The 27,648-nt window shown below is 42.9% G+C and overlaps 1 protein-coding gene across 2 annotated transcripts in view; it reads left to right on the top strand.

The window, feature by feature from the left end:
- LOC126183723 (thrombospondin type-1 domain-containing protein 7A-like) overlaps nucleotides 1-27,648 on the top strand; it is a 1,149,604-nt gene that overhangs the window by 568,655 nt on the left and 553,301 nt on the right. For both annotated transcript variants that reach the window (XM_049925914.1, XM_049925915.1), the window contains one exon: nucleotides 9,976-10,129. In XM_049925914.1, coding sequence (XP_049781871.1) covers nucleotides 9,976-10,129 — 154 coding nt within the window. The remainder of the gene's footprint in view (nucleotides 1-9,975; nucleotides 10,130-27,648) is intronic.

Genomic DNA, 27,648 nt, shown 5'->3' on the forward strand with positions numbered 1-27,648 from the left:
AGACCTGTCTTTTGCCAGCACCCAAATCAATATATACATCACCACAGGTGCAGGTGAGTGTTATGGTAGTTATGATTTAAACCAGTACACACGAATTTCGTTTTACTCAGAGATATCCAGAAGAATAAATTTTGTATTGTTGTTTTTATTTTATTCAACATTATTGTAATGTATTCGAGTAATCTACTCGATTTCTATTAAAAATATGCAGCCTATGTGTTGTAATTAGGTATAAGTACAACATGAAGAGTACACTGAACACAACTTTATTCCACGGAACCGTAAACAATTTGAACACAGTATTTAAGTTTCACTCAGCAGGAACCAATTACGTACACTAAGAACTGTAGCAATACACACAGAGAACTGAAGCCGAGCGAGCTGTAGCAAGACACACAGAGAACTGAAGCCGAGCGCAGTTCGGTTAGCCTTAGATAGACTAACGGCGGTGATTTCTCTCTCTCTATCTCTCTCTCTCTCTCTCTCTCTCTCTCTCTCTCCCTCACACACACACACACACACACACACACACACACACACACAAACACGTACACATACACACATACACACGCACACAAGCCTGAGGCGCCCTCTGCGGATGATATAGCATTGCCGCACGCGCGGCCTTATGGAAGTACACGCACGCGTCACTGCACAACGGTTTCCTTTGTACACTCATTTCATAGAATTACAATTTTATTGAAAAACAACAGTAGTGGCCATTACACAATAAGCTTGAGTAACACAGAAATAGACCCTTATATTTCATGAAGTTCTACTGTGGAGGTTAAAAGTACATTACTAATTTTGTAACAGTCTCGCCGACACGAGCACGTAACATATTCTACTACAGAGATTTATCACAAACGTTTTCGTACCACTAAGTCATTTCGTCCGGTCACGAACATTTTCAATGTAATACTAAAAAACATCTTATTCGTGAGGGTTGATATGTTTTCCATAATTAGTACTTCGTGTGGACGAATCAACACAGATTTCGCACAAAAAGCGCGTAGATAATGCCGACAGCTTAGAAGCTCTTGATGGATGCCGATAGCTTAGAGGCTCTTGATGGACGACGCAGTTTTTAGAGGATGGTTGCATCACTTAAAAAATTCTTGCAAAAAGCCGGATAACCAAGAAATGTCCAATACTTGGTGAAAAGCGTTGGTACCGTACCTAACCATGAGTAAACTTATATCGAGTTAACGGTTAAAAAGCGAAAGTAATATTTGAAACTCAGCTAGTTTCATGAGAACATCAGTTGTGAATAGGTAACTGTGGTTAATTATACCTTTTAAAGCTGTCATCCGCAGCACAAATTCACCTTTGCGGCACATCGCCGAACTGGGGTAAGACAAGAGGCGTCTGGGTCCACCTCCATTGCACTCTCGACTACATCAGCAACCAAATCAACATGCATTCTTCACCAAACCCGTCAGATGTTACCTGAGTTACTGCTTACCTAATCAACATTCGTTACAGCACGTTGAAGATTTGTACTTTGCACGCTTTTGGCCTAGTCAGTTTAGATGTTCTGACTGAATTTTACACTTACAGCACGACGCTTTAGTAAAATAGGGAACTTTTCAACCTTTTTGAATTTCATAATAAGGCATATTGATTAAATGTTGGAGATACACACCTGTAACACATACATTCCTTTCCAAACGAACATTTAGTTCACTCGAATCAGAAAATTAGTCTCCAAGGTACGATTTCTATGGGCACCCGTTGGATCTGTCTAGTCGAAAATCATAGCTTCAATTAACGCGAGTACAGCTCGTCAGGCCTGATCACCAAACAAGTCAGGTAATTACACAAATGTTCACCTTAATTCTTTAAGATGAAGCGTTTAAGGTAGAGCTATGTCTACTCTTAGTCTTGTTATTGAAGCTGGAAATCACTTCTATCGTACCTGTTTTGCATTACGGAGCAACTGATTCTCCATAAGCGATATCGGTTTGAAGATATTTTCGTGTCAAAATTACTCAGCGTAGCAAGTTCTAGTAATCTGTTGAATGAATCGTAACTGTTAAATATCTCTATCTGCTCATTCTGAATTGGTTACGTTGGAACAATCAGACAAATGTAGGCGTGGGGAGCCAGGAAGCAACCATAGCTTAATTTATCCAATAAATGAATTCTTTTGCAATAACTTTCAACTGATCGATTCATGGGTATTGTTCGTCACCATAGGGTACTTCTCAAGTTGTTATTAATGGAAGAGAGAAAGTAAGTTATAGGAAAAGTTGAACGATTCGTCACAGATCTGTTTAGTCTTCAAGACAGTGTTACGGAAGGGTTCAACAATGTCGTGTGCGATACTCTTCGGGACAGAGGTGCCTCAAAACCTCAAGAAAAGGCAAGAAACGTAATATCTCATTTTCCATAAATCTCGAGAAATGAAAATAAGGAAACTTTAAAGAAAATTTGGCTTATTCATAGGAATACCAGCAATCACTCTTCCCGCCGCGCGATTCGCGAATTAAATAGGAGTGGAGGAAACTGATAATGGAATATGATTCATCCTCTACCACACAGCGTACTGTGGTTCATAGGATACATATGCTGATATTTAATGTACTCATTCATTCACTGTTATCTTTTGTTTAGGAACACACACAAAAATTGGCAAGAAATATGCAGGTCAGTCCTACCTATAGAACTGTTTCATCTCAGTAGACATTTTACCGCACTCTTTTCTTAATTTAGAACAAACACATTCGGGAGATAAAAAATTCGTCGTCTTATTTTTTCTGTATTATTTGTTTTTATTTTATTTCGTTGCAGTCGTCAGGTAACGTAGCGTAATGTCGCAGTGTCCGGATAGCAGTAAAGATGTTTGCTATCGACCAGTCTATAACGTTTATGATATGTCTGTATAGTTACCGCAGTCGTCCAGGAAGTTATATGTGAGCGGCTGGTTAAATGTGAAAGGGCCCTGACTGCTAGTACGCCGGTCACCGGGCCATCAAAAAGCTTTCAACTATGACGGCTTCTACTACATTCGACAACAAGGGTATGGGGGAAGGGAGGAGGGCAAGGACAGCGCACTGTCACCCTCCCTCCGTAATCTGGAATATAGAGTCTTTTATTCATTGCAGTGTGTGTGTGCGCGCGCGCGCGCGTGCGTGTGTGTGTGTGTGTGTGTGTGTGTGTGTGTGTGTATGTATGTAAGTGTGAATGATTTCCTGTGATCATACTAAACCTTTCGTTTACCCAATTGTAGTACCTACGGAATTTAGTTCGTATTGTATGACACGTCTCGCAACTGATTAACTCATTTATATAAAAAATAGCAATTTTCGAGTCATGTCTTCCTCCCTCTGCGGGTACATTTCTGTGACACACATGTTCCACAGCACGTATATTTTGACGACCTCCCGGTTTTAGCATCGAAGGAACTGTGTCGTAAATAAGCAACATATCCAACAGACAACAAGCCATTCACGGTGAGACACACAACTTAGCAGCTGATGGAGCCGTCTTAAGCAGCCCAGACTGAAACAGAAGCCCTGACATTGAACCTGGAGCAACTTATAATTCCACACTTGCGTCCATCACGGCATCATAACGCCAACGATTGACTAGGAACAGAAGTTTAGAAAACTGAGGGAAACAATGACCAATATAGAAGTATCACCATAAAATTAGTACTGATGAAGAGATAACTCAAATAAATACATTTAAATAAAATTTCATTCATAATGAAGAACCTCTTGGTTACATTCCCTCAGTATTTCGAATTATCATTATTGTAATGAAATACTATCAATTCTTTGCACTCTAATTTCAGAATACAGTGTCTTCTGACAAAGACATACCAATAGTTGCCTTGAACCATTTCCTAATTCGGTGCATGTTGTTATTTAATTCATTAATACATTTCAGCACAATGTTAAATAATTCTTACAACTTTTTCAATAAAAAAATCAATATCACTAATTGCTACACAGCCACTCTCGAGATAGGTTTCTCGTAGCCTGTCAATATCCTAGTAGCATGCGCTTTCATCTACTCTTGTTACAGAATCTTGAAAGATAACTAGTCACTCTTCAGCAGGTTACTCCATTCCAGCTATTCTCTCCTCCTTACAAAATTTTCTTAGATTGTTTGATTCCAATTTGATTATTTTGAGCATCCTTACCACGTAATAAAAAATTAAATGTCTCCTTCTAACTGACACACTTCAAAGCAATCAGCATCTAATACATAATTCATTGTTTTTATGGTACCGGTTATACGCAAATGTGGCGTGCGCTGGCACCTTAGACTGAATTTCACATACAGGCAGGTCATCGTCGCTGACATCATCCAACGCAAATACGTGCCGCCTGAGACGGTCTATTGACATCGTCGCTTGAATGTCTCTTGCAGACAGGAAGTCTATGACACTGGTAAGACCCAACGAAAATATGCGCCGCCACAGCTGTAGGAGTATTTGCACTTTAAAACAGGTCAAAAATCAGAAGCGCCAAATCACTTTAAAATCATTTCAAATGTGTTATTCTTCATGGTCGATAAACTGCCTGTCTTTCGGTAGCCAGAACCTTTCTCTAGGCTGACGGCACATGATGGAAAGTTAGTCGCAAACCATACGTAATGGGAAATACATGTGCCCTTCGGTGCGCTCTTCTTTGTGACTTTTGCTTCTCTCGCTTTTGTGAGTTTGTAGGTTTAGATGAAAACGCCTATTTAATATAGAAATGAAGGCTATATAACTTACCTAACATCATACCTATATTGTTTACATTGTACTTTTATAGACATTATTTCGACGGATATTTTTGTTAGCCGGCCGAAGTGGGCGCGCGGTTCTAGGCGCTACAGTCTGGAACCGAGCGACCGCTACGATCGCAGGCTCGAATCCTGCCTCGGACATGGATGTGTGTGATGTCTTTTAGGTTAGTTAGGTTTCATTAGTTCTAAGTTGTTACTGTTGTTAATTATTTAAGTACCAATAAAATACTCGAATACTGGAAAAACATCACGTTTATGTAGTGGGATAAGTAATATTTAGAAATGATGAAATACCATGTGACAGTCGAATAATTCAAGTGATGTTCACTTACTGAGTTCCTTCGCTTTCTCAGCTTCTAAAAAGTGCCCGAACGTTGTGTTATAATACATGCACAACGTCTATATATGCAATGATGATCCAAAATATTATATCCACCCTTATAATAACGTGTTGATCCACCTTTTGAAGCAATACGGCAGCAGTTCTTCGTGGCATGGATTCGACAATTCTTTGATAGGTTTCCAGACGTATGTGCCATCAGATGTCTACGTAAGGGTCACAAAATACCCGCAAATTACGAGCCGGGGATTTATGGCGCGGAGCTGGCATAAGGTGTTCATTGTGTAAGCCGGCCAGAGTGGGCGAGCGGTTCTAGGCGCTACAGTCTGGAACCGCGCGACCACTATGGTCGCAGGTAGGAATCCTGCCTCGGGCATGGATGTGTGTGATGTCCTTAGGTTAGTTAGGTTTAATTAGGTCTAAGTTCTAGGCGACTGATGACCTCGGAAGTTAAGTCGCATAGTGCTCAGAGCCATTTGAACCATGTTTTTGTTACCTCAATATCCTGAGATTTCAGTGTTCTTATTTACCTGGCAGGTCTTGTCGAGCACGAAATTTATACCAATGACAATTCTTTAACACAATAACATTGTCCGCTATCATCCACTATTTTGTTTTTTATTCATTCAAAGTGAAATGTTAAATTAGTTAAACAATGGCAGCACAGCAGTTTCAAAGAAGAACTCAATCTCCTCGTACACATTCCCAAGCACGGATATCAGAATAGAAGTGAAGGCAGCACAGCCAGAAGATTATTTGGCGGCCCAGATTGCTCTTCTCGAATCACTGGATTCAGATTCAGCGTACATTTCGTTAAATGATTCAGAGTAATCCTAGAAGTGATTTCGAGTGACAACAGCACGGATACTAGGAAATTCGATGCCTCTGCTGGTGAAACTACAAAAATGTACACAGATTTGTATCCTATGTTATAAACGCCTCACAAAAGTTTAATGCATGGTACCGAAATCAAGTCTAAAGTATTTACGCCCGTAGGCCAATTGTTGAAAGAATCAGATGAGGCCCGCAACAAGCACATAAGGCGATACAAAATAAATTTTGCGTCTAAATTTTGACGTGTGGATTGTAACGGAGATGATCGACTCACATGGTTACCACGTTAGAACCCACATTTATGTTGAAGGACAGCAAGCCATCATCAGGAAACTGTCCCATTTTCGCTAGAGGCAATCAGTGTAATGGCCACAAGCACACTGTCTTTACCTGTAAATGAAAATGAAAGCGACGAAACTATAAAGGAAGGCACGGAAGAGGACGATTACTAATAGTTAGACTCTGAATAAATATTTGTTGTAATAGCTTGCATGTCAAGTTTTTATGCCTTGTACGAGGGTCGTTCAATAAGTAATGCCCCACATTTTTTCCTCAGAACATATTTATTGTTAAGAGTCAGAATTTGGTGACAATATACATCAATATACCCTGTCCATTTCCAGGAGTGTATATAGGTGCACAGGATAGCAATCTTGCAAAATTTCTGGTAATGTCCTATGGGACCAAACTCCTGAGGTCATCGGTCCCTAGGCTTACATACAAATTAATCTAACTTAAACTAACTTATGCTAAGAACAAAAAACACACCCATGCCCGAGGGAGGACTCGAAACTCCGCCGTGGGGGGCGGGGGGAGGGGGGGGGGTAGCCGCGCTAACCGTGACAAGGCGCCTCAGTCCGCGCGGCTACGCAAACAATCTTGCCTCAGCCATACACGTATATATGACGTCATATGTCGCCTCGAAATATTATTTGGCTGTAAAATGTCTTTGTTGGTATGGACCGCTATACTGAATCATGCGACAGTTCTTTTTCTGCTGAAATATTTGCCATTGGTGCTCTCATAGCAGATGTACCTCTTTCCTTGAAATGTGGAGGATGTCAGAATGAGGATATATAAGTACCAATTTCTCTTAAGTAGTATTTGTAATCAAGTTAAAGGGGAGATTCTATTTACGTTTCTGTATTTCATGAGTAATTAAACTATGTGCTAAATATAGCTGTTGGGGTAAATTTTCAGCTTCTATTCAGTAATGACCCTAAAGCATTTATAGAGTTGGTACGAATTTGGCTGTTGTTATTGGACACAGGACTGAAGCAACATAGGTTACCATGATATGTGACGCTACCCGTTAACAATAGAATAACAGTTAATGGCAAAACACCATGCGCTCCAGCGTCAAGGAATACTCTTTCATATTTCATGTTTTGTAGATGAGTGATTTCTCAAAATTTAAAAGAGACTAGTTCTTCAGATACTTGGCTCTTGAATACGAAAGAATATTTATTGGATGTTACGCTTCACTGTATTCATATCATGCCTCACAAACCAACGTTGATATTACCAGAGTCGTAGCTATCCATGTTGGAAAAGGTCCTCATTTTCCTGGCAAAACTTCCATAACGTAGTAAATAGAGCGACAGGAGCCTGCTGCTGCTGCTGCTGCAGTGGGCCGGGAAAAGTCGCAGTCACTGAAATGCTACTAAGTCCTGGGAGAGGGATCAGCGCCAGGACACGACCCTGTGATGGTGAAGGCCCCAAATGATGGTGGGGGCTGCTGGCCAGTCCTTGTCAGGGTGGACCTCTAGTCCCGACAGGCGCTGCTGGACTGCCCATACGTTGACTGAAATCGGTTAGTTTATGCACAAGTCATAAGCACAGCTTTTGTGGTGTTGTATTGCTTTGGGCTACATACAGGAGAATTTTATGGCCTGAAAGTGTGCTAATTGCCCAGCTCGGCCTTCTGAGTCAACACTTTTCTGCTGCATCACCAGGACTGCCGTGCCAAGCACGGCCAATCTCGGAGTGAATAAACAGCCTTGTTGCTGCAGCAATACTGTGCTCGTTGGCTGCCTTTGGCTTCTGCGATACCTTACTACCAGGCTTCCCCAGTATCAGCTTAACCCCGCTGGGACCGCTGCAAGTTGAAGACCAGCAATATGTATTTCACACTTCAGCGACCAAGATTGAGCATAATTCGGGCTCCAACGCTGTGTTCAAAAGAGCGCTCACGACTATAGGTCGGGCAACGATTTTTTCGACGCGCGAGCCATCTATCGCTCGAAAAGTGGTCTCATTTCATATGAGAGCAGTGTCCAGTCGCCTTGCTACCTGTCCCTCACCATGTGCTGCCATCTGATGTAAATTTCTAGACTTATTTCGAAAGAAACATTAGCAAAAGTAACAGGTGCTGCCGCATATAGCTGAGCCAATACGTGATCGTGTTGATGTGATATCACGCGTGTAGGATGCCTATGACAAAGATAGGCTGCGGCGCGTACGTCACGAGGGTAGGCCTAAGCTCGCCAGCTCGCTGAGCTCAACAGAACAACTGCGTTTCTAAACCTGTTAACTCGGAATTATGTATTCACGCACAAACAAGAATAGCATCTTCTATTGGAATCCGATGTTATGGAGTCTTACTGATCACTAGTACTGCAACGACATACATAACGTTGCAATACGCTGTAATTTAAGATCTGTGCACGACATAAATCGTTTAAGGACTTATTTATAGCATTCAGCCTCTTATGCTTAACAGTCCTCACTTCATGCAAGATGTAGTGCCTCATGCTACCGATAAACATTTTGACATGATTTTAGTTTTATTGTACCTAGTACAGCCGCTACAAAATAGTCGTAGGCTTATGGACTTCTGGTGGTTGTAGTGGTACTATAAATCAGTAAGACTCGACACCAGCGGATTCCAGTCGAAGAGTCAATTCCCTATTGTTGCTAAATACCCAATTGTGAGTCAACAGGTTTATAAATACAGTCCGTCTGCTGAGTTGAGCGAGCTCATGCCTACCTGCGACCCACGAAAATAACTGGTCTCGCAACTAACGTATGACCTCACACTAGTCCCATTGTTCGCCCCACCTCTCGAACGCACTACTCCGTACAGGGCCCACGGGAAATCAGTGTGTAATTGAAAATGTACCCACTAAACGTCTTAACCCTGTCGTGTACTGTCTACAACTTGCATACATTTAAACGAGCAGTCAAGAATTATTAAATACATCTGAAATTGTTACTCGCTTGCCACCAGAGACGGCTGCTGGAACTCGTAAGAGGCTCTGAGCACTATGGGACTTAACTTCTGAGGTCATTAGTCCCCTAGAACTTAGAACTACTTAAACCTAAGGACGTCACACACATCCATGCCCGAGGCAGGATTCGAACATGCGACCGTAGTGGTCGCGCGGTTCCAGACTGTAGCGCCTAGAACCGCTCGGCCACTCCGGCCGGCAACTCGTAAAACCTGCATTGTCACGTGCTGTGACGTACGCTCCAAGACCTGTCTTTCTCGGACCCTCGTGACGTACGCAACGCGGCCTGTCCTCCTCATGTGCCTCGACGTGAGTAGTCGTTATATTTCGCAGTTTGCTGTCATTTCGTTACAAATACGTTGCGTTTGTTAATGAGCAAGAAATTTTGGAACCTCGACAAAACGAAACTGCTCAATAAGTCACCTTGCACCTTTTTTTGGAAGGATTATTACATATTCTGCCATTATTATTTTAAAATTTGTACTTTATCAGGACCTAAAGTAAACATCAAAGACAAATTTTGAAGCTTGGTCTTTTTCTCGTGTGTGTATCACTCTTTAAGGTATACCAGTTACATATGTGCTAGCAGATTTAGATAATGGTATAAATGGCTGGTTTTCTAGCCCCGAAATTCTGTTTCGTTTTTGTATACTTTGATATAATGAACCTATTCCGTATTTTCAGCTTCGGAGTTCTAATTTTGTTGTAGCAGACCGCATGAGTTATCAACAAAATAATATGAGCGAATTTTTATTGGGTTAAGGTTTTCTTTTCAGCTCCTGCAACTCGGTGTGCTGTGTGTGAGGAACGAGTGCTGTCGTGTTTCAGCTGGTGGAGTCGCGGCCGTGCGATTTGGTGTGCCTGCAGGAGCCAGTGCGCGAGGATGGCCGCGGCGAGTACCGCATCAAGATGGGCGATTGGCGCCGCTGCCAGGCGCCCAGAAGCATCGTGCCCGCCGGCATGCGCAACTCGCGCCACCGCGGTAAGAGCCTCACAACTTCACTAATATTTAGAATGTCACAATCAAAATAAAAGACTAGCCATTCGATTGAAACATCAAAAATAAATTAAACAAGCCTAGCAAAACAGAAAGGAAGGTACTGAAGTATTATCCCATTATCTATGACACTATGAAGTTGCCTTATAAAAACTGCATTTCGGTAATACAAAAGTCACATACGTTTTGGACGACAACGCCTCGTCACGGAACGTGGTGCTCTGAGGCTTCTCCGCTCTGAAAAGCAGGATAGACGGCGATCTACGGCAGATATGATGGAGGAGTACAACGCTGGTGCAACATAAGTGTTTCGGAGCACACCGTACATTGTTAAACATGGGGCTCCGCAGCAGACGACTCGTACGTGTTTCCGTGTTCATCCAACGACATCGCCCATTACGGTCACAGTGAGCGCGGATTCCACCCAGTATCAGTGCAAATTTATGACGTTTCGGGATGAATCACGTTTCTTGTTTACCGCAACGACAGACACGTTCAGATAAACAGTCGTCTAGAAGAACAGCTGCTCGCTGATCCTGACGCTTAGTATGTGTTTAAGGAGAACCAAACAGCTGAAGTCATCAGTTTCCTATTCACCCCCCAGGACAGAAGCGGTGCATACAACCTGTCTGCGTATTACGTAAATTCTGTGTGCAAGTGTGAGAGAGTGTCCTAATTGTTTGCGTAGTGTGTATCTGAGTAAGAATATGGGAACCAACCTAGTATTCATCTCGTGAGATGTTGGAATCCCCCTAAAAACCACATACAGGATAACTGGTACCCCGACCCTTCGTCGATAATTCACTGGGCCGATTCGATCCGAGGCTTGTATAACTCCCGCGGAAAAGGCAGCTCGACACATGCACTATTCTACATCTACATACGGTACACTGAGGGCCCCAAACATTTTGACAATTTGCTTAACAGCTTGATTGTCCGGATTTGGAACGAAATGCATCACTGATACTACGTATCAGGGATTCGACAATTTGTTGGCAGGTTTGAGAAGGTATGTGGCATTAGATATCTAAGCATAGGTCATGTAATTCGCGTAAATAACTTGCCATTGATTTGTGTACACGGTGATGGTGCCCTACAGCGACCCAGATGGGTTCAACCGGAATTACATCAGGCGAATTTGGTCGCCAAGACATCAACGTGAGTACACTATAACGCTCCTGAAACCACTGTAGCACGGTTCTGACTCAGAGACAAGGATAGTTATGCTACTGAAAGAAGACATCACCGTCGGGGAAGACATCAAGCATGAAGGGATGCAGGTGGTTCGCAGCCACAGATCTCATGCAAGCACAGGAGACTGTCTCCCACAGCATAATACTGTTCCGACTACCCTATGTCCGTGTCGCGCTGCACGTTTCAAGCCGCCTTTCACCTCCGTGACGGCGTTTGTGGAGACGACGATCGACCTAGTGTAAAGAAAATGTGATTCACCCGAAGGGCCGATACTTTTCCATTGCTCGACAGTTGAATCCCGAAGGTCTGTGCCCAGTGAAATCGTAATTGACGATGTCATTGGGTCAACATGTGAAGACGTAGAGGTAGTCTACTGCGGAGCTCCGTGCTGAAGAATGTAGGATGAACGGTGTCCTCCGAAACACCCGTGCGTGCCTCAGCATTGTGCTCCTTCGGCATAGATGCCACAGATCACCGTCTATCCTACTTACAGAGCAGACAAGCCTCCGAATCTCACGTTCTGTGAAGAGTCATGGACGTCCAACCATTTAGCACCTAGTGAGAGTTTCCCTGTAGAAAACGGCAAAGCAGGTCGAATGTTCACGTGCTACTGTCGTGATAGATACTCTTCACAGGATGTGCGTGATAGTAATTTGCCCCACGTCAAAGTCGCTTATCTCAATGGATTTCCCCATCTGCAGCCCATTATCTTCACTATGGTGACCACCCGGCCGCTTACATACCTTCGCTATCGCGTCACATGTCCGCAGCGCTACCAGGAGGGATTCAACGTCGCGGTGTGCAATGAGTGGTCATAATGTTTTGGCTTAACAGTGTACATACTCGCCAAGCCACCTTACGGTGCGTGGCGGAGGGTACCGTATATCACTATTAGTCATTTCTGTGGTGCCACCGCCAGACACCACACTTGCTAGGTGGTAGCCTTTAAATCGGCCGCGGTCCGTTAGTATACGTCGGACTCGCGTGTCGCCACTATCAGTGATTGCAGATCGAGCGCCGCCACACGGCAGGTCTAGAGAGACTTCCTAGCACTCGCCCCAGTTGTACAGCCGACTTTGCTAGCGATGGTTCACTGACAAAATACGCTCTCATTTGCCGAGACGATAGTTAGCATAGCCTTCAGCTACGTCATTTGCTACGACCTAGCAAGGCGCCATTACCAGTTACTATTGATGCTGTAAAACATGTACCGTCAACAGCGATGTTCACCATTTATGGATTAAAGTTAAGTATTCCACTGCTACGTCCTTTTTTGCTAGTCTAATTTCCTTGTCCTGTTCCAGACCTCACGCCAGCCTGCGTGAGCTAAAACGCATGCCTTTCGGCTTCCTCTCAAAACCGGGTTGGCTCTCTTGCCAATCCACAATAATTTCCTTTCCTGTTCCTCCCGTAGACAGATCGAGGGAAAAACGACTAATTGTAAACTTCCATACGAACCCTGATTTCTCTCACCTTATCTTGTTGGCCCTTACACGAAATGTACGTTGGTGACACAAAATTGTTCTGCAGTCGGCCTTAACTACTGGTTCTCCAAATTTTCGTAATGGTGCCTTCGAAAATAGCGTCGCCTACTCGCTAGTGATTTCCAGTTAAGCATCTCCGTAATATCTGCGTCCTGATCGAACCTACTGGTAACTAATCTAGCAGCCAGCCTGTGAATTGATTCTAAGTCTTTCTTTAATCCGACCTGGTGGAATCCCAAGCATGTGAACAGAACTCAATAATGGGTAACACTGTCGTTCTATTCGTTGTCTCGTTTATAGACGAGCTACATTTCCCAAAATTTTCCCAATAAAAGTCGAGAATTCGTCGTCCCTACTACCAACCTTATGTAATCATTCCATTTCATATCGTTTTCAACGTTACTCATAGATATTTGATCGATGTTACTCTGAAACATCACAATTTTAATGCTATATCCGAACGTTACATGATTGTTTTTCATACTCATACGCAATAACTTTAATTTTTCTGCATTTAGAGCAACCCGCCACTCATAAAACCAACTGTAAACTCTGTCTAAGCCATCTTGTATCCTCTTCAAGCCATTTAACGACGACACCTTCCCGTAAACTACAGCGTCATCAGCAAACAGTCGTAAACTGCTGCTCGCCCTGTCCGTCAGATCATTTATGAACGTCTTTCAGAGACCTGGCTGCATTTCTCGTCAATTTATTTGCAGCAGATTTTATGAACCTGTAAAACAGAAATTGAAATTAAATGCACAAAAATTTTGAAATTCGTAAAAAAATAATGAGTTTCAGGAGTGCCTATTGCAATGGACGTTGGGTCTTGGTGACATATTAGCAAACGTTAGAAAGGAAGCGAAAAATTTAAGAAAATTACTTTATTGATGGTGTGCTTAACAGAATATAGCCTCATTAGGCAGATATCACTTATACACTGATTATAAATTTAAAAAAGACATTAATTGTGACAATCTTATTTTTGATGATACTCGAGAAACATTTGTTCTGTGATTTTAGACAGAGGAAAGCTGAACAGTGTTGTCACTTTATTTTGGTTTTCATCGAGCAGCCGGTGCTCTTACACCTTGTGCTACTTTTGAACTCAGCCATTTCTGGCAAATGGGCTACAGTTGATGAGCAGTAGCTTCGCCTTTTAGGAGTTGAGTCCTCATCTTCTCCTTAAGACTGTTGTTCCTCTTGCCCACTTAACAGATGGTCTGAAATTCTTAGCCTGAAATCAAGATACTGCAGGATACTCTACTTTGGCTCATAATTTTTAATTCGGTTAATTCTTTATTGATTCCAACTATTTGCATTTCAGGTATCTATGTTCAAATGTGTGTGAAATCTTATGGGACTTAACTGCTAAGGTCATCAGTCCCTAAGCTTATACACTACTTAAACTATATTATCCTAAGGACAAACACACACACACTCATGCCCGAGGGAGGACTCGAATCTCCGCCGGGACCAGCCGCACAGCCCATGACTGCAGCGTCCCAGACCGCTCGGCTAATCCCGCGCGGCCCGGTATCTACGAGGTGAAGCATAGTTTTTACAGTCCACTCTCTGGTTTAGTACAGATCCTAAAAAAACTCATTGTCCTGTCAATCAGGTTTATGCCACCCATATTTTTATTGTGGCAACCGATTACTGCTGGAAATTGGAAATTTATGGTAAGTTCCTATGAGAGCAAACTGCCGAGGTCATCGGTTCCTAAGCTTACACACTACTTAACCTAACTTAAACTAACTTACGCTAAGGACAACACACGCACCCATGCCTGAGGGAGGACTTGAACCTCCAACGGGGGGAGCCGCGCGAACGATTACTGCTGGGCGAGGAACCTGAACGTATATCACATCTATCTTCGACTGCAGGAGATCCCGGGTTCGAGTCCCGGTCGGGGCACACATTTTCATGTTTCCCCGTTGACGTATGTCAACGCCTGTAAGCAGCTAAGGGTGTTCATCTCATTGTAAATTACAATAATCATGTTTGCTATCAGGTGGACAGCCCTGGATATTCATGACTTCATTACTGTTCCAGAAAATGATTGTACTTACAAACATTAATAACAGTATGTCAGATAATGGTATTTAGCATCAATCACAACAAGAAATTTATTGGAAAGCAGCGAAGATAATCACCACTGACGCCTACGAACAAGTGCTAAAAAATGTGGCATGAAGTCCCTGAGTCCATTACAGTGGACAGCACTAACAATAATTAAAGAAACATACAATACTACCAAAACTTATTACATAGGAAAGCCTTAAAAAACACTTATAGATTCTGTCTACAATTGGTGCATATGTTCATGAAATAAGTATCGAAAAATACGCAATAGTGAAAAAGTACTCACCTACCATGGCAAACGTCTTAAAGCTAATACTTGGAGCCAGTTGCTCGTAGTGACCGTTTCTCCTGCCAGATAGCTACATAATACAGTCCGTCCAAATGGACCACAGGTATTGCGACGGTAAACGCAGAATCTTTGGTAACAGGACAAAAAACTCTATTTCCATTATAGTGTCCATCAGTTCTCAATAGTTTATACAATGAGATGCCAAAAGTCATAGGATACCTCCTAATATCGTGTCGGACCCTCTTTTTCCCTGCGTAGTGCAGCAACCCGACGTGCCATGGATTCTACAAGTCGTTGGAAGTCCCCTGCAGAAATGCTGAGCCATACTGCCTCTATAGCTGTCCATTATTGCCAAGGTGTCGGTGTAGGATTTTGGGCACGGACTGTCCTCTCAATTATGTCCCATGAATGTTCTATGGAATTCACCTCGGGCGATCTGAAAGGCCAAATCATTTGCTAGAATTGTCCAGAACATTGCGAACAATTGTGGACCGGTGACATTCGTGAGGGGAATTAACAGTCTTTGAAATCGAAATGGTAGTTGGAAATAGAGGCATGGGACTTTCCATTTCAGAAATCGTCCTAAAATTCGGTATTCTGAGATCCACAGTGTGAGAACAAGAGTGTGCCGCGAATACCAAATTTCAGGCTTTACCTCTCACCAGGCACAACACGGTGGTCGCCGGCCTCTACTTAACGACTTACATCAGCGGTGTTTGCGTGGAGTTGTAAGCGCTAACAGACAGGCAAAACTGCGTGAAATAACAGCAGAAATCAATGTGGGACGTACGACAAAAAACGTATCCGTTAGAACAGTGAGGTGAATTTCGGCGTTCATTGGCTATGGCAGCAGACGATCAACGCGAGTGGCTTTGCTAACAGCGTGACATGCTTGCAGCGTCTCTCCTGGGCTCGTGACAATATCAGTCTGACGCTAGATTACTGGAAAACCGTGGCCTCGTCAGGTGAGTCCCGATTTCAGCTGTACAAGAGCTGATGGTAGGGTTCGAGAGTGGCGCAGACCCCACGAAGCCATGGATCCAAGTTGCCAACAAGGTGCTGTGGAAGCAGGTGGTGGCCCCACAACAGTGTGTTCCGTGTTTACATGAAATGGAATGGGTCCTCTGGTCCAATTGAACCGACTATTGACTGGAAATGATTATGTTCGGCAACCTGGAGACTATTTGCAGCCATTTGCGATGGAATTTTTATGGATGACAATGCACCACGTCACCAGGCCGCAATTATGCGCTATTGGTTTGAATAACATTGTGGACAGTTCTAGCGAATGATTTGGCCAGCCATATCACCCGAGATGAATCCCATCGAACATTTATCAGACATAATCGAGAGGTTCCGCACTTATGGACGGCCATAGAGGCAACATGGCTCAGTATTTCTGTAGGGGACTTTCAACAACTTGTTGAGTCCATGCCACGTCGAGCTGCTCTAGTGCGCCTGGCAAAAGGAGGTCCGCCACGACATTAGAAGGTATATCATGACTTTTGTCACCTCGGTCTATGTTGTCTATCTTAATTGTCAAAGAGAACCACACATCACAGATCTGCTACTCCGCTCTCGAGTTTGGAGTCTGAAACAATTTTTTATCGTCATTTCAAGAAGAGCTATTATTCTCGGAGTACTTATGCAGTGCCAAGAAGGCTAGGCAATTGAACTGTTGGTCCATATCTTCCATTACTCTTCTAGTCTCGTAATGAACGACATGCATGTTTGGACAATTATTTTACCGATTCACTCTAGTTCAGTCCCTCAGCTGCTTACATAAAACTATTGAAAACTTACAAGTGTCCGTTCCTTTGCCAAAACCTGTTTGAGACAGATGGAAGAAAAAGCGGAGAACTGCAGATAGGAAGTTATAAATTATCTTCGCCGTGTAATTCGTTTTTGTTAGAGGATACTTCCATCTCCGAGCAATGTATGCGATGAAGAAAATTGTAGTGTCATTTACATTATTAGAACAAAAAAAGAGTAACCTACTATTGAACATCACAAGAACGCGGTCCCCTGTCGCTGTCTGGTCTCTTTATGCTTACACAGGTGTGCATTTTACTTCTGTGGTACATATGGCACCATTAACAAAGAACGAGTTTTGAATTCTCGCTCCTTTCCTGCACCTTCTCCACAGAATATCCACAACGGTATGCAGAGCCAATTTATTTGCCATTTCATGGATCTGCAGCACTTCTGACCATATATCGCCGGGCGCTCAATATTTTACCTGAATAATTTATTATGCAAATTTGGTTTTGTGCATAAATTCCATTACCGCGAAGAGCGGCCACGTAAACAGCCTGCTGTTGACGGAGGAAACGTTTGCTTCAGCACATCCTGGAAAGTCCCACAATGTTATCACAGCAGCAAAAGATACCGTTAGTATCACGCCGACGAGCGTCGTTTCTGATTATTAAACAATAGGTCCCGTTTGCATATTGGCATACTATTACCTGCAATTTTTTGTGTCAAAGATTAAACGGGAAATACTGACACGGTTGGTCAAAAAGATTTCGGGTTTGCAGCCGGTCGTCGTAAACTTCATTGCACGATATTTCGACTGTTTTACCAGTTGATTTGCCGGGAAAATTTCAAATTTTACACTGACACGGTTTTTCGAACTCAGCTCAGTTCTCAGTTATGAGTTGATAATTGATTGTTTCGTTTCTAAGGCATTTAGTTCCGTATTTCAGATGGTTCAAATGGCTCTGAGCACTATGGGACTTAACATCTGAGGTCATCAGTCCCCTAGAACTTAGAACTACTTAAACCTAACTAACCTAAGGACATCACACACATCCATGCCCGAGGCAGGATTCAAACCTGCGACCGTAGCGGTCGCGCGGTTCCAGACTGAAGTGCCTAGAATCGCTCGGCCACACCGGCCGGCTCCGTATTTCGCATTGGCTATTATTATGTGATATGCAGAACGATAACACATATTTACAAATCTTTAGTTGTCAAAGAATGAGTGAACGTGAAGGTAATGCGTGTATATGCAAGTGATAATGTAGTTGCATTACGGGGTACACATCTCAACCGTAGTAGTACATTCATCGCATAGTATAATACTACGGTTAAGATTTCTAATTGCTGCCGGTTCCCAAACGAGCATGACAGTGACACAGAGTTCCTCTATGGTCTTCCACATATCATTCATTACTGCTGCGCATTGTTTTGCAGTAACCTTATGAAGCTAAACGTACCTTCTATAAGGAAAGTTGAACTTCAGGATAGGGCGCGAAGGGGGGAGAGTCAAAGTGAACCCGTTCATGGCACGTTATGAAATTTTTGTACGCCTGCTCACGGTCAAAAATTTCCTTTCAGTGTGTATTCCTGTCTGTGTAAATTGCATAGTTCAGAAATTGTGTGCCCTTTGGGTGTACAGTGCATGTTGGGAAGCTAAAGGATGTCTACAGAGTGACTGAAGCCTCCAGCCTATTCAGCTTAATGCTGCGTTCCCTACTTCCGTACTTATTGTTCATGTTTCCAATGTTGCACACGCGACTTTCTTAAGATTTCGCGCAACGTCAGCGTCCCGCGATGCAAAATGAGGCAAAGTGATGGAAATGATCTGACAGTGGACCACGGTCTTGGCGTCAGAGGCGCTCCGTGTTATGCTACAACGGTGTTCTTCAGTGGCAGACGCTCGCATTTCGAGGGTTCAGGCCCGCCAGTATCCACTGCGAAGGTGCAGGAAGACTATCGTGCATGGAACATGACCCGCTGCCCCATTCCAGAAGTCAGACTCTGGTAGGCACGGATGGCAGATCAGCAGCGCTGTGGCAGCAAGTCCTGCTAGGAGACTCATTGCAGGAAGCGGCTGGCCAAACAGGATCGCGAACTGGTGGCTGCAGCTGGCGTTGTCCAGTCCTCTCATTGCCTGGCGTTGACCTGGTCTCTTGGTAGAGCTGCTGAACTCCGCATGTCTTTGCGTCAAATTTTACTTTTTTTATGTGGCACTGGTGTGCACCTGTTGCGCAAAAGTCCTACACCCTGTCATGTAACTCATAACAGGAGTCTTGCTCTGGTGTAGTGACACCATCCTGCCCACTCTGGCTATTACCGCTGCAAGGTGCAGTTTTCCACTGAGTATGGCTACCCCGACCCACAATCCTTTCAAGAATGAGTTGCTGTGACCCACATGATACCACATGCTTACTGCCCATCGGTAGCTTGACACAATGCTACACCGTGGTGCCTTACAAATTATTCCAAGTTCTACTAAAACTAGATAGTGACACCACATATTATACCTTTTGTTGTCCTGCCAAGAATTCGTCTTTTGTAGGCCATCTGCTTACCAATTGTTTTGATTCCCCGTTACTCCACGTCGAAGGGGCTTCTCGTCCTTCCAACTTGATGTCCTACTAAGTAAATGCAGTTTGGTAAAAACGGTAAATATTCTGAAAACTGGTCCAAGTTAAAGAATAGCAACTAGTAATTGAGTATAACCAGATTAACTTTATTTACATACTGTGAGCTGAAGCAATAACATCGTCCTTCCTCCCTCCCCCACCCCACGCCCATCCCGCCCCCCCCCCTCCAAACACACATACTCCTCTGAAAAAGTTTACCATTTGTTGTCATAATAATTGAGGTTTGGAAAGCATATACATTTGTGAAATGAGATAAGCATCAACAAAAGTAAAATCAGATAATATGGAGTATAGGCAAATCAAATAAGGCGATGCTGAGTAAATTAGATTAGAAAACGGTATCTACGTCTACATCTACATCTACATTTATACTCCGCAAGCCACCCAACGGTGTGTGGCGGACGTCACTCTTGACTAAAAGTAGTAGAGGCGTTTTGCTGTGCGGGCAACAAAGTAACTGATAGTGATAGGTGACGTAAACGTAGCATTTTTGTCAAAGAGAAATTTGTTAATATGTAACATAAATTTAAATGTTCGGAAGTACTTGCTGAAAATATGGAGTGTCTGGAGTGTAGCCTTGGCGAGCAATAGAACGTGAATGACAAGTAACAAAGACAAGAAGAGAGTGGAAGCTTTTTAAATGTGTTGCTTCGGAAGAATATTTAACTTTATGTGCACAGATAGGATGTCTGAACCGCCATGGGGGAAAAGTAATTTGTTGCATCATCAAACTAGTCTTCAGGTTGAATATCGCAACAACAGCACATGTAAACATTTTGTTTGGTTGATAGGTAAATATATCCATTAGCATAAGAATCAAATTTTGAAGTAATTTGTACTATTAGAATAATCTTTCCCCGCAATTTACTCCTGTCTATAATATATTTGGTCAGAGGTATGCACTTTCTGCTCAACACGTTATTTATCTTGGAATAAAAAATGGTTCAAATGGCTCTGAGCACTATGGGACTTAACTGCTGAGGTCATCAGTCCCCTAGAACATAGAACTACTTAAACCTAACTAACCTAAGGACATCACACACATCCATGCCCGAGGCAGGATTCGAACCTGCGACCGTAGCGGTCGCGCGGTTCCAGACTGTAGCGCCTAGAACCGCTCGGCCACCCCTGCCGGCTATCATGGAATAAATTATGTTATAGCAAAGTGAGTTAGTGGAAAGTAGAAAACCATTTGTAAGAAGATTATTTGAGTTTCAGAAGGTACTGTCACAGAGAGCAAACTCTGAGTTCATTAGGTAACTGAGTATCACATCTAAATACAGTTTTTGGACAGTGATCACCAGAATCATATGATGTAAACATTGTGGAAAACAAATGTGCATTAGGAATGTATGCGAATACTCATGTGCAGACTTTAGGGATTTTGACGAAGTTAATAAAAAACGGAAATGAATAGTGACTCTTGGCAGGATTCTGATAGCACAGTAGTGCACCATGTTAGAAAGGGTAGTCATAAAGTTTTAACTATCAGCTCTAAAGTATACAGGTATTTAACTAATTTCTTATTTGTTTACGGGCATATAACTGCAGTCTCGTAAACACTGGAATCAATTACACCAAATTACCGTAAAAGACGTCTGACAGGCCAAAAAAAGAAGCAGACAATCGTCATCTTATCAAATCCTAGCGGCACGCTACGGTTCTCAGTCGTGGGTGTTTCAAGGTGTACAAAATCTACATACGTATACCGGCAAAGAAAAAAAATTACTTAATTTTACCTTTTATGACTACGAGTCGTATATCGTGATTATACGTTACGATAACTAGTGTAAATTCTTTCCTAAGGCTAATTTTGCAAACCGTCTAAATGTGTTTTATTTTTATTGTTTATTTCATTCGTTTATGTACCAGGAAGATGGGAGTGAAACGCTATCGTCCACCGTGGTCCTCTTAAGACAGAAGGATGATAGCTTGCCCCGTGATACCTTTCCTTATTATTTGTCACCTAACAGAAAAAGTCATCTGTTGATTTGAAATGAGAAGCTAGGAAAAGATTGATCCTTGCGTTTAAAGGATTGCGTGAGTTTGACGGGTGCGACAAATGTCTCTACTTTCATACTTCTCTGCCACGTTTCTTCCAGTTCCTTCTTCACTTATTGTGGCTTCCTCATGTGCGCTATTACCTTACTGTCTATAGCCATCAACCAGTACGGAGGAACGTTCTATCCGTTGCAGCGATTTATGTATCTCAATGTTCAGCTCACTCAATTATCTCTCGTTTCTTCTTTTTGACATCTGTCGCCATCCAGTAAAACGTAACACGTAGTAGCTGCATAAACGTAACCTTGATTGTTCACTAATAATCAGCTAAACACGAAGTAGCTTCTCTGTTAAATATGACAGCAGTCTTATTGATACGTTAGTGTGGTATGTGACTAAAATATCGCAAGACCTTCTAATGGAAGCCTTGAGTGACCTACGGATAGAAGGGTGAAGATAAGAGATCTTATCACTCCGAGATAATCAGATCTGGAACATTTCAGTGTTAAATTTGCTAAATCATACAGACAATGGGTCTCTCAAGCGCCACCATATCAAAGACCTACTTTGAGTACCTCGATTCGAATTACTAGGATTATTTCACGCCGCAGTCGAGCTAGAATACTACGCCGTGTACAAAGGGCAAGGGGACAGTATTTAAGCGAAACGAGAGATCTTGTGTGTCTACCAAATAATTTCCACTAAACAAATATGCTTACTTTGTTGCTATACTGGTACTCCAGCATTAACTTTAAGTAAAATTTGACTGTTTGACCGTTTGCCTGCTAGTAATTGATGTACTAGCCCTAAAAACGAATGGCCTAAATCTACTAATAAATATATTATTACAAATTGCTCCCGAAGACACCTATGTGTCTCTACGCGGAGGAGGCGGAACTGGGAATGCCGTTACTGTTTTGTTCAGTGTACCGCTGACTATCTGTTTACAGTATCAGTATGTTTAACTGCTAGACTACTCACTATTGTTTCAGACCTTTAATACTAACTGGTAACTGTATACTTTTACATATGGATGGGGGGTTTGATGCGAATGAGTTACACAATACCATTACCAACAGCGTGTGAAATCCACGTGAACGTGAGATTACTATGTGTGTAACAGGAGGTAGGAGGCCAAAAATAGGAAAATTCGCTTATAGTCCAATGCTGAAAACAATATGTGAGCATACGCACCTTCACAAATCAGCATACATCACCGTCGGTGCTGTTCGGAGGTTTTATAACTGCAGCCTTTCTTTCAGGATCCGATCACTTGAGTGGAGTAAATTTTCGAGGTACTTCCTCGAGTCTCTGGAAATCACTATTCCTGGATAATCCTAGACTAAACAACTGACCACCTACAGATTAGAGGTTGTTATCTGACGCGAGATGTTTGCGTAGACTACATTCTAAGGACTACAGGGGCTGTCTACGATTTGCAAATACTTAACATTCATACTATCATGTACCATTATTATGATGTCACAGAAAGTTTTTCACAACTGCACCTATGAAAACCACAAGTATTAGGGTAAAGGTTTTTTACCAGTAGCTTTGAACAGCACGTAAGTATTACGGAGATGACTCGGGAACCAAACGGGAGTCCCTGGAGGGAAGGCGACGTTCTTTTCGAGGAACGTTATGGAGAAAATTTAGAGAATCGGCGTTTGAAGCTGACTGCAGAACGATTATACTGCAGTCAACAATCATTTCGCGGGTAGAACCACGAAAATAAGATACGAGAAATAAGGGCTCATACGGAGACATGCTAACAGATTTTTACCTCATTCTATTTGCGAGTGGAATAGGGAAAGTAATAACTAGTAGTACTGTGGTCTGCGAAGGAAGTATGTTGATGTAGATGTGGACGTAGTTGTAGATGTAGAAAGAGATCAACTTGGACCATCACAATTTTACGCACGATTAATGTGAAAGATTATCTTTGGTTAAAATCGTTTGGAAATATGTGTGACGAAACATGGGAGACGTTGATGACAGGGTTTATGAGCCCAATCATCCTTCTTGGCAGCGTATTAAGCTTTTGCTCTCTTGCAGTGTTCTCACAGAGGACGATATATATTATCAACTCAGAAGTATCTGTACAATCTGTATTTCGTTCCGCCTAATTTGCATGCAGCCCACACGATGTCCTCTAATCTGTTTTCGGTAGAGTCGTTTGACTATACAAAATGGTTCCCAGAAGAAAACCCTAGAGAACAGTGCTCTGTCTGGCTTCAATATAGATGTAAATTAATACCAGGAAAAAGATTTATAGATATGAGACACTTTTTGTCACTTGTAAACTTAAATTTATGATGATAAACGACATGTTGCTACACTCATTAGCATCTGAGACAACTAATTCTGGGAACTCCATCACATAAATCAATCGACATTCCTTAGATAAAAATAATTTTTAATGAAAAAGACATTTTGCATCAATGTCTGGATTACCAAAGATCTATCACAGTTTGATGAATTATTTCTCTCTAAAAGGTGTAACGATGGTGAGAGTTTAGGCACCACTAAATGTCCTGATGGGCATCTCAGGATGCCGCGGGCAGGTTGCGGTTTGCATACTGCCAATTCCCCAGCAGTTGTGGAATCAATAGAGCGCAGTGTCCAGTAACATTCATTATTCAGTAAGGCGCTCGTATAGACGTGTAGCTCGGTTGCATGCACTGACCTCCAGGCAGTAGTTGCTTCCTCTTCGTTGTATACTGCAGCCTGCTTGGCTCAGTGCAGTGAGTATGCAAGAGCGGCTTTTAGCCGCCTCAGTGACTTAAAAGCAGCTCGTGTGACTTTGTAGAAGCTACACTGACATCAAGTGTGTGGCTGGCAGCACGCGCGTGTAGTGGACACCCTATCGTTCCGGTCGGTCTGTCAGGACCGCGGCACTTCGTTGTGCAGCAAGCGAACCCTTGGTGACGCCCAGAGCCATAATGAAGTCATCTTGGAGATAGTCTCGTCTTGGTAGCACTGGCTCGAGCGCCGGCACCGCCAAGTTTAGCAGCGGCTCGTACACCAGCAGCTAACAGACGACGCGGCTATAGTCGAAGCTGATAGGTACACATGTGAACCTCTACGGTCGGCGTGCAGTATGTCAGGGTCGGCAGGAGTCGAAGACAAGGTACATCTAGGGTCCAAATGGCGAGTATTTATAGTTGCTGTGCCCAGTTTTTTTTGTGACACGGTCCCGCCTTCGGTAATGTAAGCGACCAAGGCAGCGTTCCCACGTCATTTCAACTAAAGAATGGAAGATTGGTTCTGTAGTTATTCAGTAACTTAGTAACCAACGGCATAAAGCTGTTAAGCGAAATTAAAGCAATAGAATTCGAAGGCACCGAATCATCAGAATCATTCACCAGATGAATGAACAACTTAGTGGACGCACTTAAATCTTTGTTCCCTGAGAAAGCATTGTACAAAAATTCAGAGGCTCGCTAAACGTTAATGAAATGGAGAAGCATTCTCGCCGATAAAATTAAGAGCTTTGCTTTAGAAAGAACTCACAAAACTCTAAGAGTAACCGTTGGAAGTATTTTAGGAGTATCTGAATACTTGGGGAAAACAGGTTTCAGTTACCTGCCGACAGCAAAATTTAATCAGGATGTATTTTGATCTCATTTCGTTATCGTAGTGTCTCTGAGTTGCAATGATCATCGGTCAGTAATAGACTTCCTCAGCTTCCACAATTTATAGTGTGTTTACCTTCCTATTAAACTTTAATTATCTTCCGAGATAAACTGTGAACGTAGATGTGAATTTTCGATGACGTCATATGGAAGGCAAATGCGGATTTTAAGTAGACACTTGCAGCAAAATAACAGAGACAAGATTTTGCAAGTGGAAGACATAATTATGAAAACTCTGTGTGTTGCACATAACTTCACAGAGGCTCAATCCGATCCACATCGTATGTCGTATGGTCTTGAAAGTAATTCAGCAAATGAATGTTTGGTTTATCGTCTGGCAGGTTAAGTGGTGCATCAAACAAGAAGAGTCACGAAATGCCCTAAATGTTCATGCATTTGAAGGAGGAACTCATATGACATGCCATTCTCCCAACTTACATCTATTAGAGATTTCTGATCCTCTACATTAAAACACGGCTCATGTGCCCATCGAAAGGAGTCTTCAGTGTTGTTATGCCGGTGGGAAACATTGTCGTGATAAAACTCCGTGACAACAGTTTATGAGGCGACATGTTTTACGGAAGTCTACATAGTTTGGATCACATTAGTGTAGAAATATCCAAAATTGGACGCTGCGAATATCATATGATGGGTATCGTTCCTAAGCTGATTCTTCATCATATGAAATACCGTTTTTTCAAGGGCATTAAAAATTCGGGAGAAGCTGAAGTCTGCAAAATCTTTCAAGACTGACCGGAAACCATCTAAACTAGCTGACAACTGATGTTCACCGAGGTAAGTTAATTAAATCCATGCACTTTTCATTTCATTCCATAAATTTCATGAATGAATGAATGACTTCGTGAGCTGCGTTTACCGTAGTAACGTGTGATTCCGTGCGTCACAAGAGCGTCGCAGAAGAACCGGTGAACTAGGGGAGTGAGCACACTTTCTCTTCTAGTCGCCATGGTAATAGTTACAGTCAGTGCGGTAACTGTAAATAAGTTTGTCAAAGAGTGTAAATAGTGTCTTTTGTTTATTTCATAACATGGTGTACAGAGACTGGTACATCCACAACTTCTGCAGTCTTACTTCACTGTCGAATTTCTTGCTGTTAAGGAGCCCCTTCGATATGCGTCTAATCAGTTCGACGACTCGTTATTGTCACAGATGTGAGGTGATTCTTACCAGATCGATGGATTACTTCAAAATCAAACTCACTGTTTCAATGCCCAACATATTAATCTGCTTAATAGATCTTTCAACGATAATAGCCACTTTAATGCTATGTGATCCACTATTAGATTAAAACTGTGTGCCGGATAGAGACTGGAACTCTCCTACCTTCCAAACATTACAGAAGCTCTGCTGCCGACCCTGCAGAACTAGCACTATCCACTGTGATGACCAGTAATTCTTTAAACAAGTCCTTGTCTTCAGTCCCAAAATTATCTATCCCAATGGACACCGCCTATTACATGAATGCGTGATGTTTGTTCTTTCGGACATCCCTAAAAGAACAGACACCACGCGGAATCCGCAGCTGTGATATATTTTATGCAAATTGAAGGTGGATGGAAGAGAAAGGAACGGAAAGCGAGTCTTGATGTCAGCTGCATCGGGACTTTATGTGGAATCAGGGGCGATGAGTGAAAATGTGTGTCGGACTGGAATCGAACCCGGTATCTGCTGCGTAATAGACAGCTGCGTTAACCACTGCGCCCCCCCTCCCGGGACACAGTGGTTATCGTACTTGTGCGGTACGCCCCTCGGCCTACACACATTCCCACCTAGCGCCAGCTGTCTTCAGTCCCCATCAAAAATGGTTCAAATGGCTCTGAGCACTATGGGACTTAACATCTATGGTCATCAGTCCCCTAGAACTTAGAACTACTTAAACCTAACTAACCTAAGGACAGCACACGACACCCAGCCATCACGAGGCAGACAAAATCCCTGACCCCGCCGGGAATCGAACCCGGGAACCCGGGTCAGTCCCCATCCATTTCGTCCATGCTCGCTACCTTGAGATCCCCTCAGAGCTCGGCCGAGACTTCGTAGTCGCACTGAAGTTGGTGGATTCATTGCCTATCGGGGTGAATCAGTTATATTAATGCCTGATGTCTGTTTCTTCGTACATGCATGCGTTGTGTCCTAAAGAACAGACACCATCCATTCATATAATTGATTTGCCTCGATGGACAATGAATCCACCATCTTCAGAGTGGATGCACAATTACGTCCGACCTCCTGCCGCAATCTCAAAGTAGCGAGCATGGAGGACATGGATGGAGACTGCGGGTAGGTGGTGCTAGGTGGGAATTTGGGTCGGGCGAGGGGCGTATCGAGACAGTCCGCGCAATTGCGACGAACACTGTATCCAGGTGGCGCAGTGGTTAATGCAGCGCCTAGTAAGCACACATTT

Source organism: Schistocerca cancellata, chromosome 4 (genome assembly GCF_023864275.1).
Source record: "Schistocerca cancellata isolate TAMUIC-IGC-003103 chromosome 4, iqSchCanc2.1, whole genome shotgun sequence".
Classification (NCBI taxonomy): Eukaryota; Metazoa; Arthropoda; class Insecta; order Orthoptera; family Acrididae; genus Schistocerca; species Schistocerca cancellata.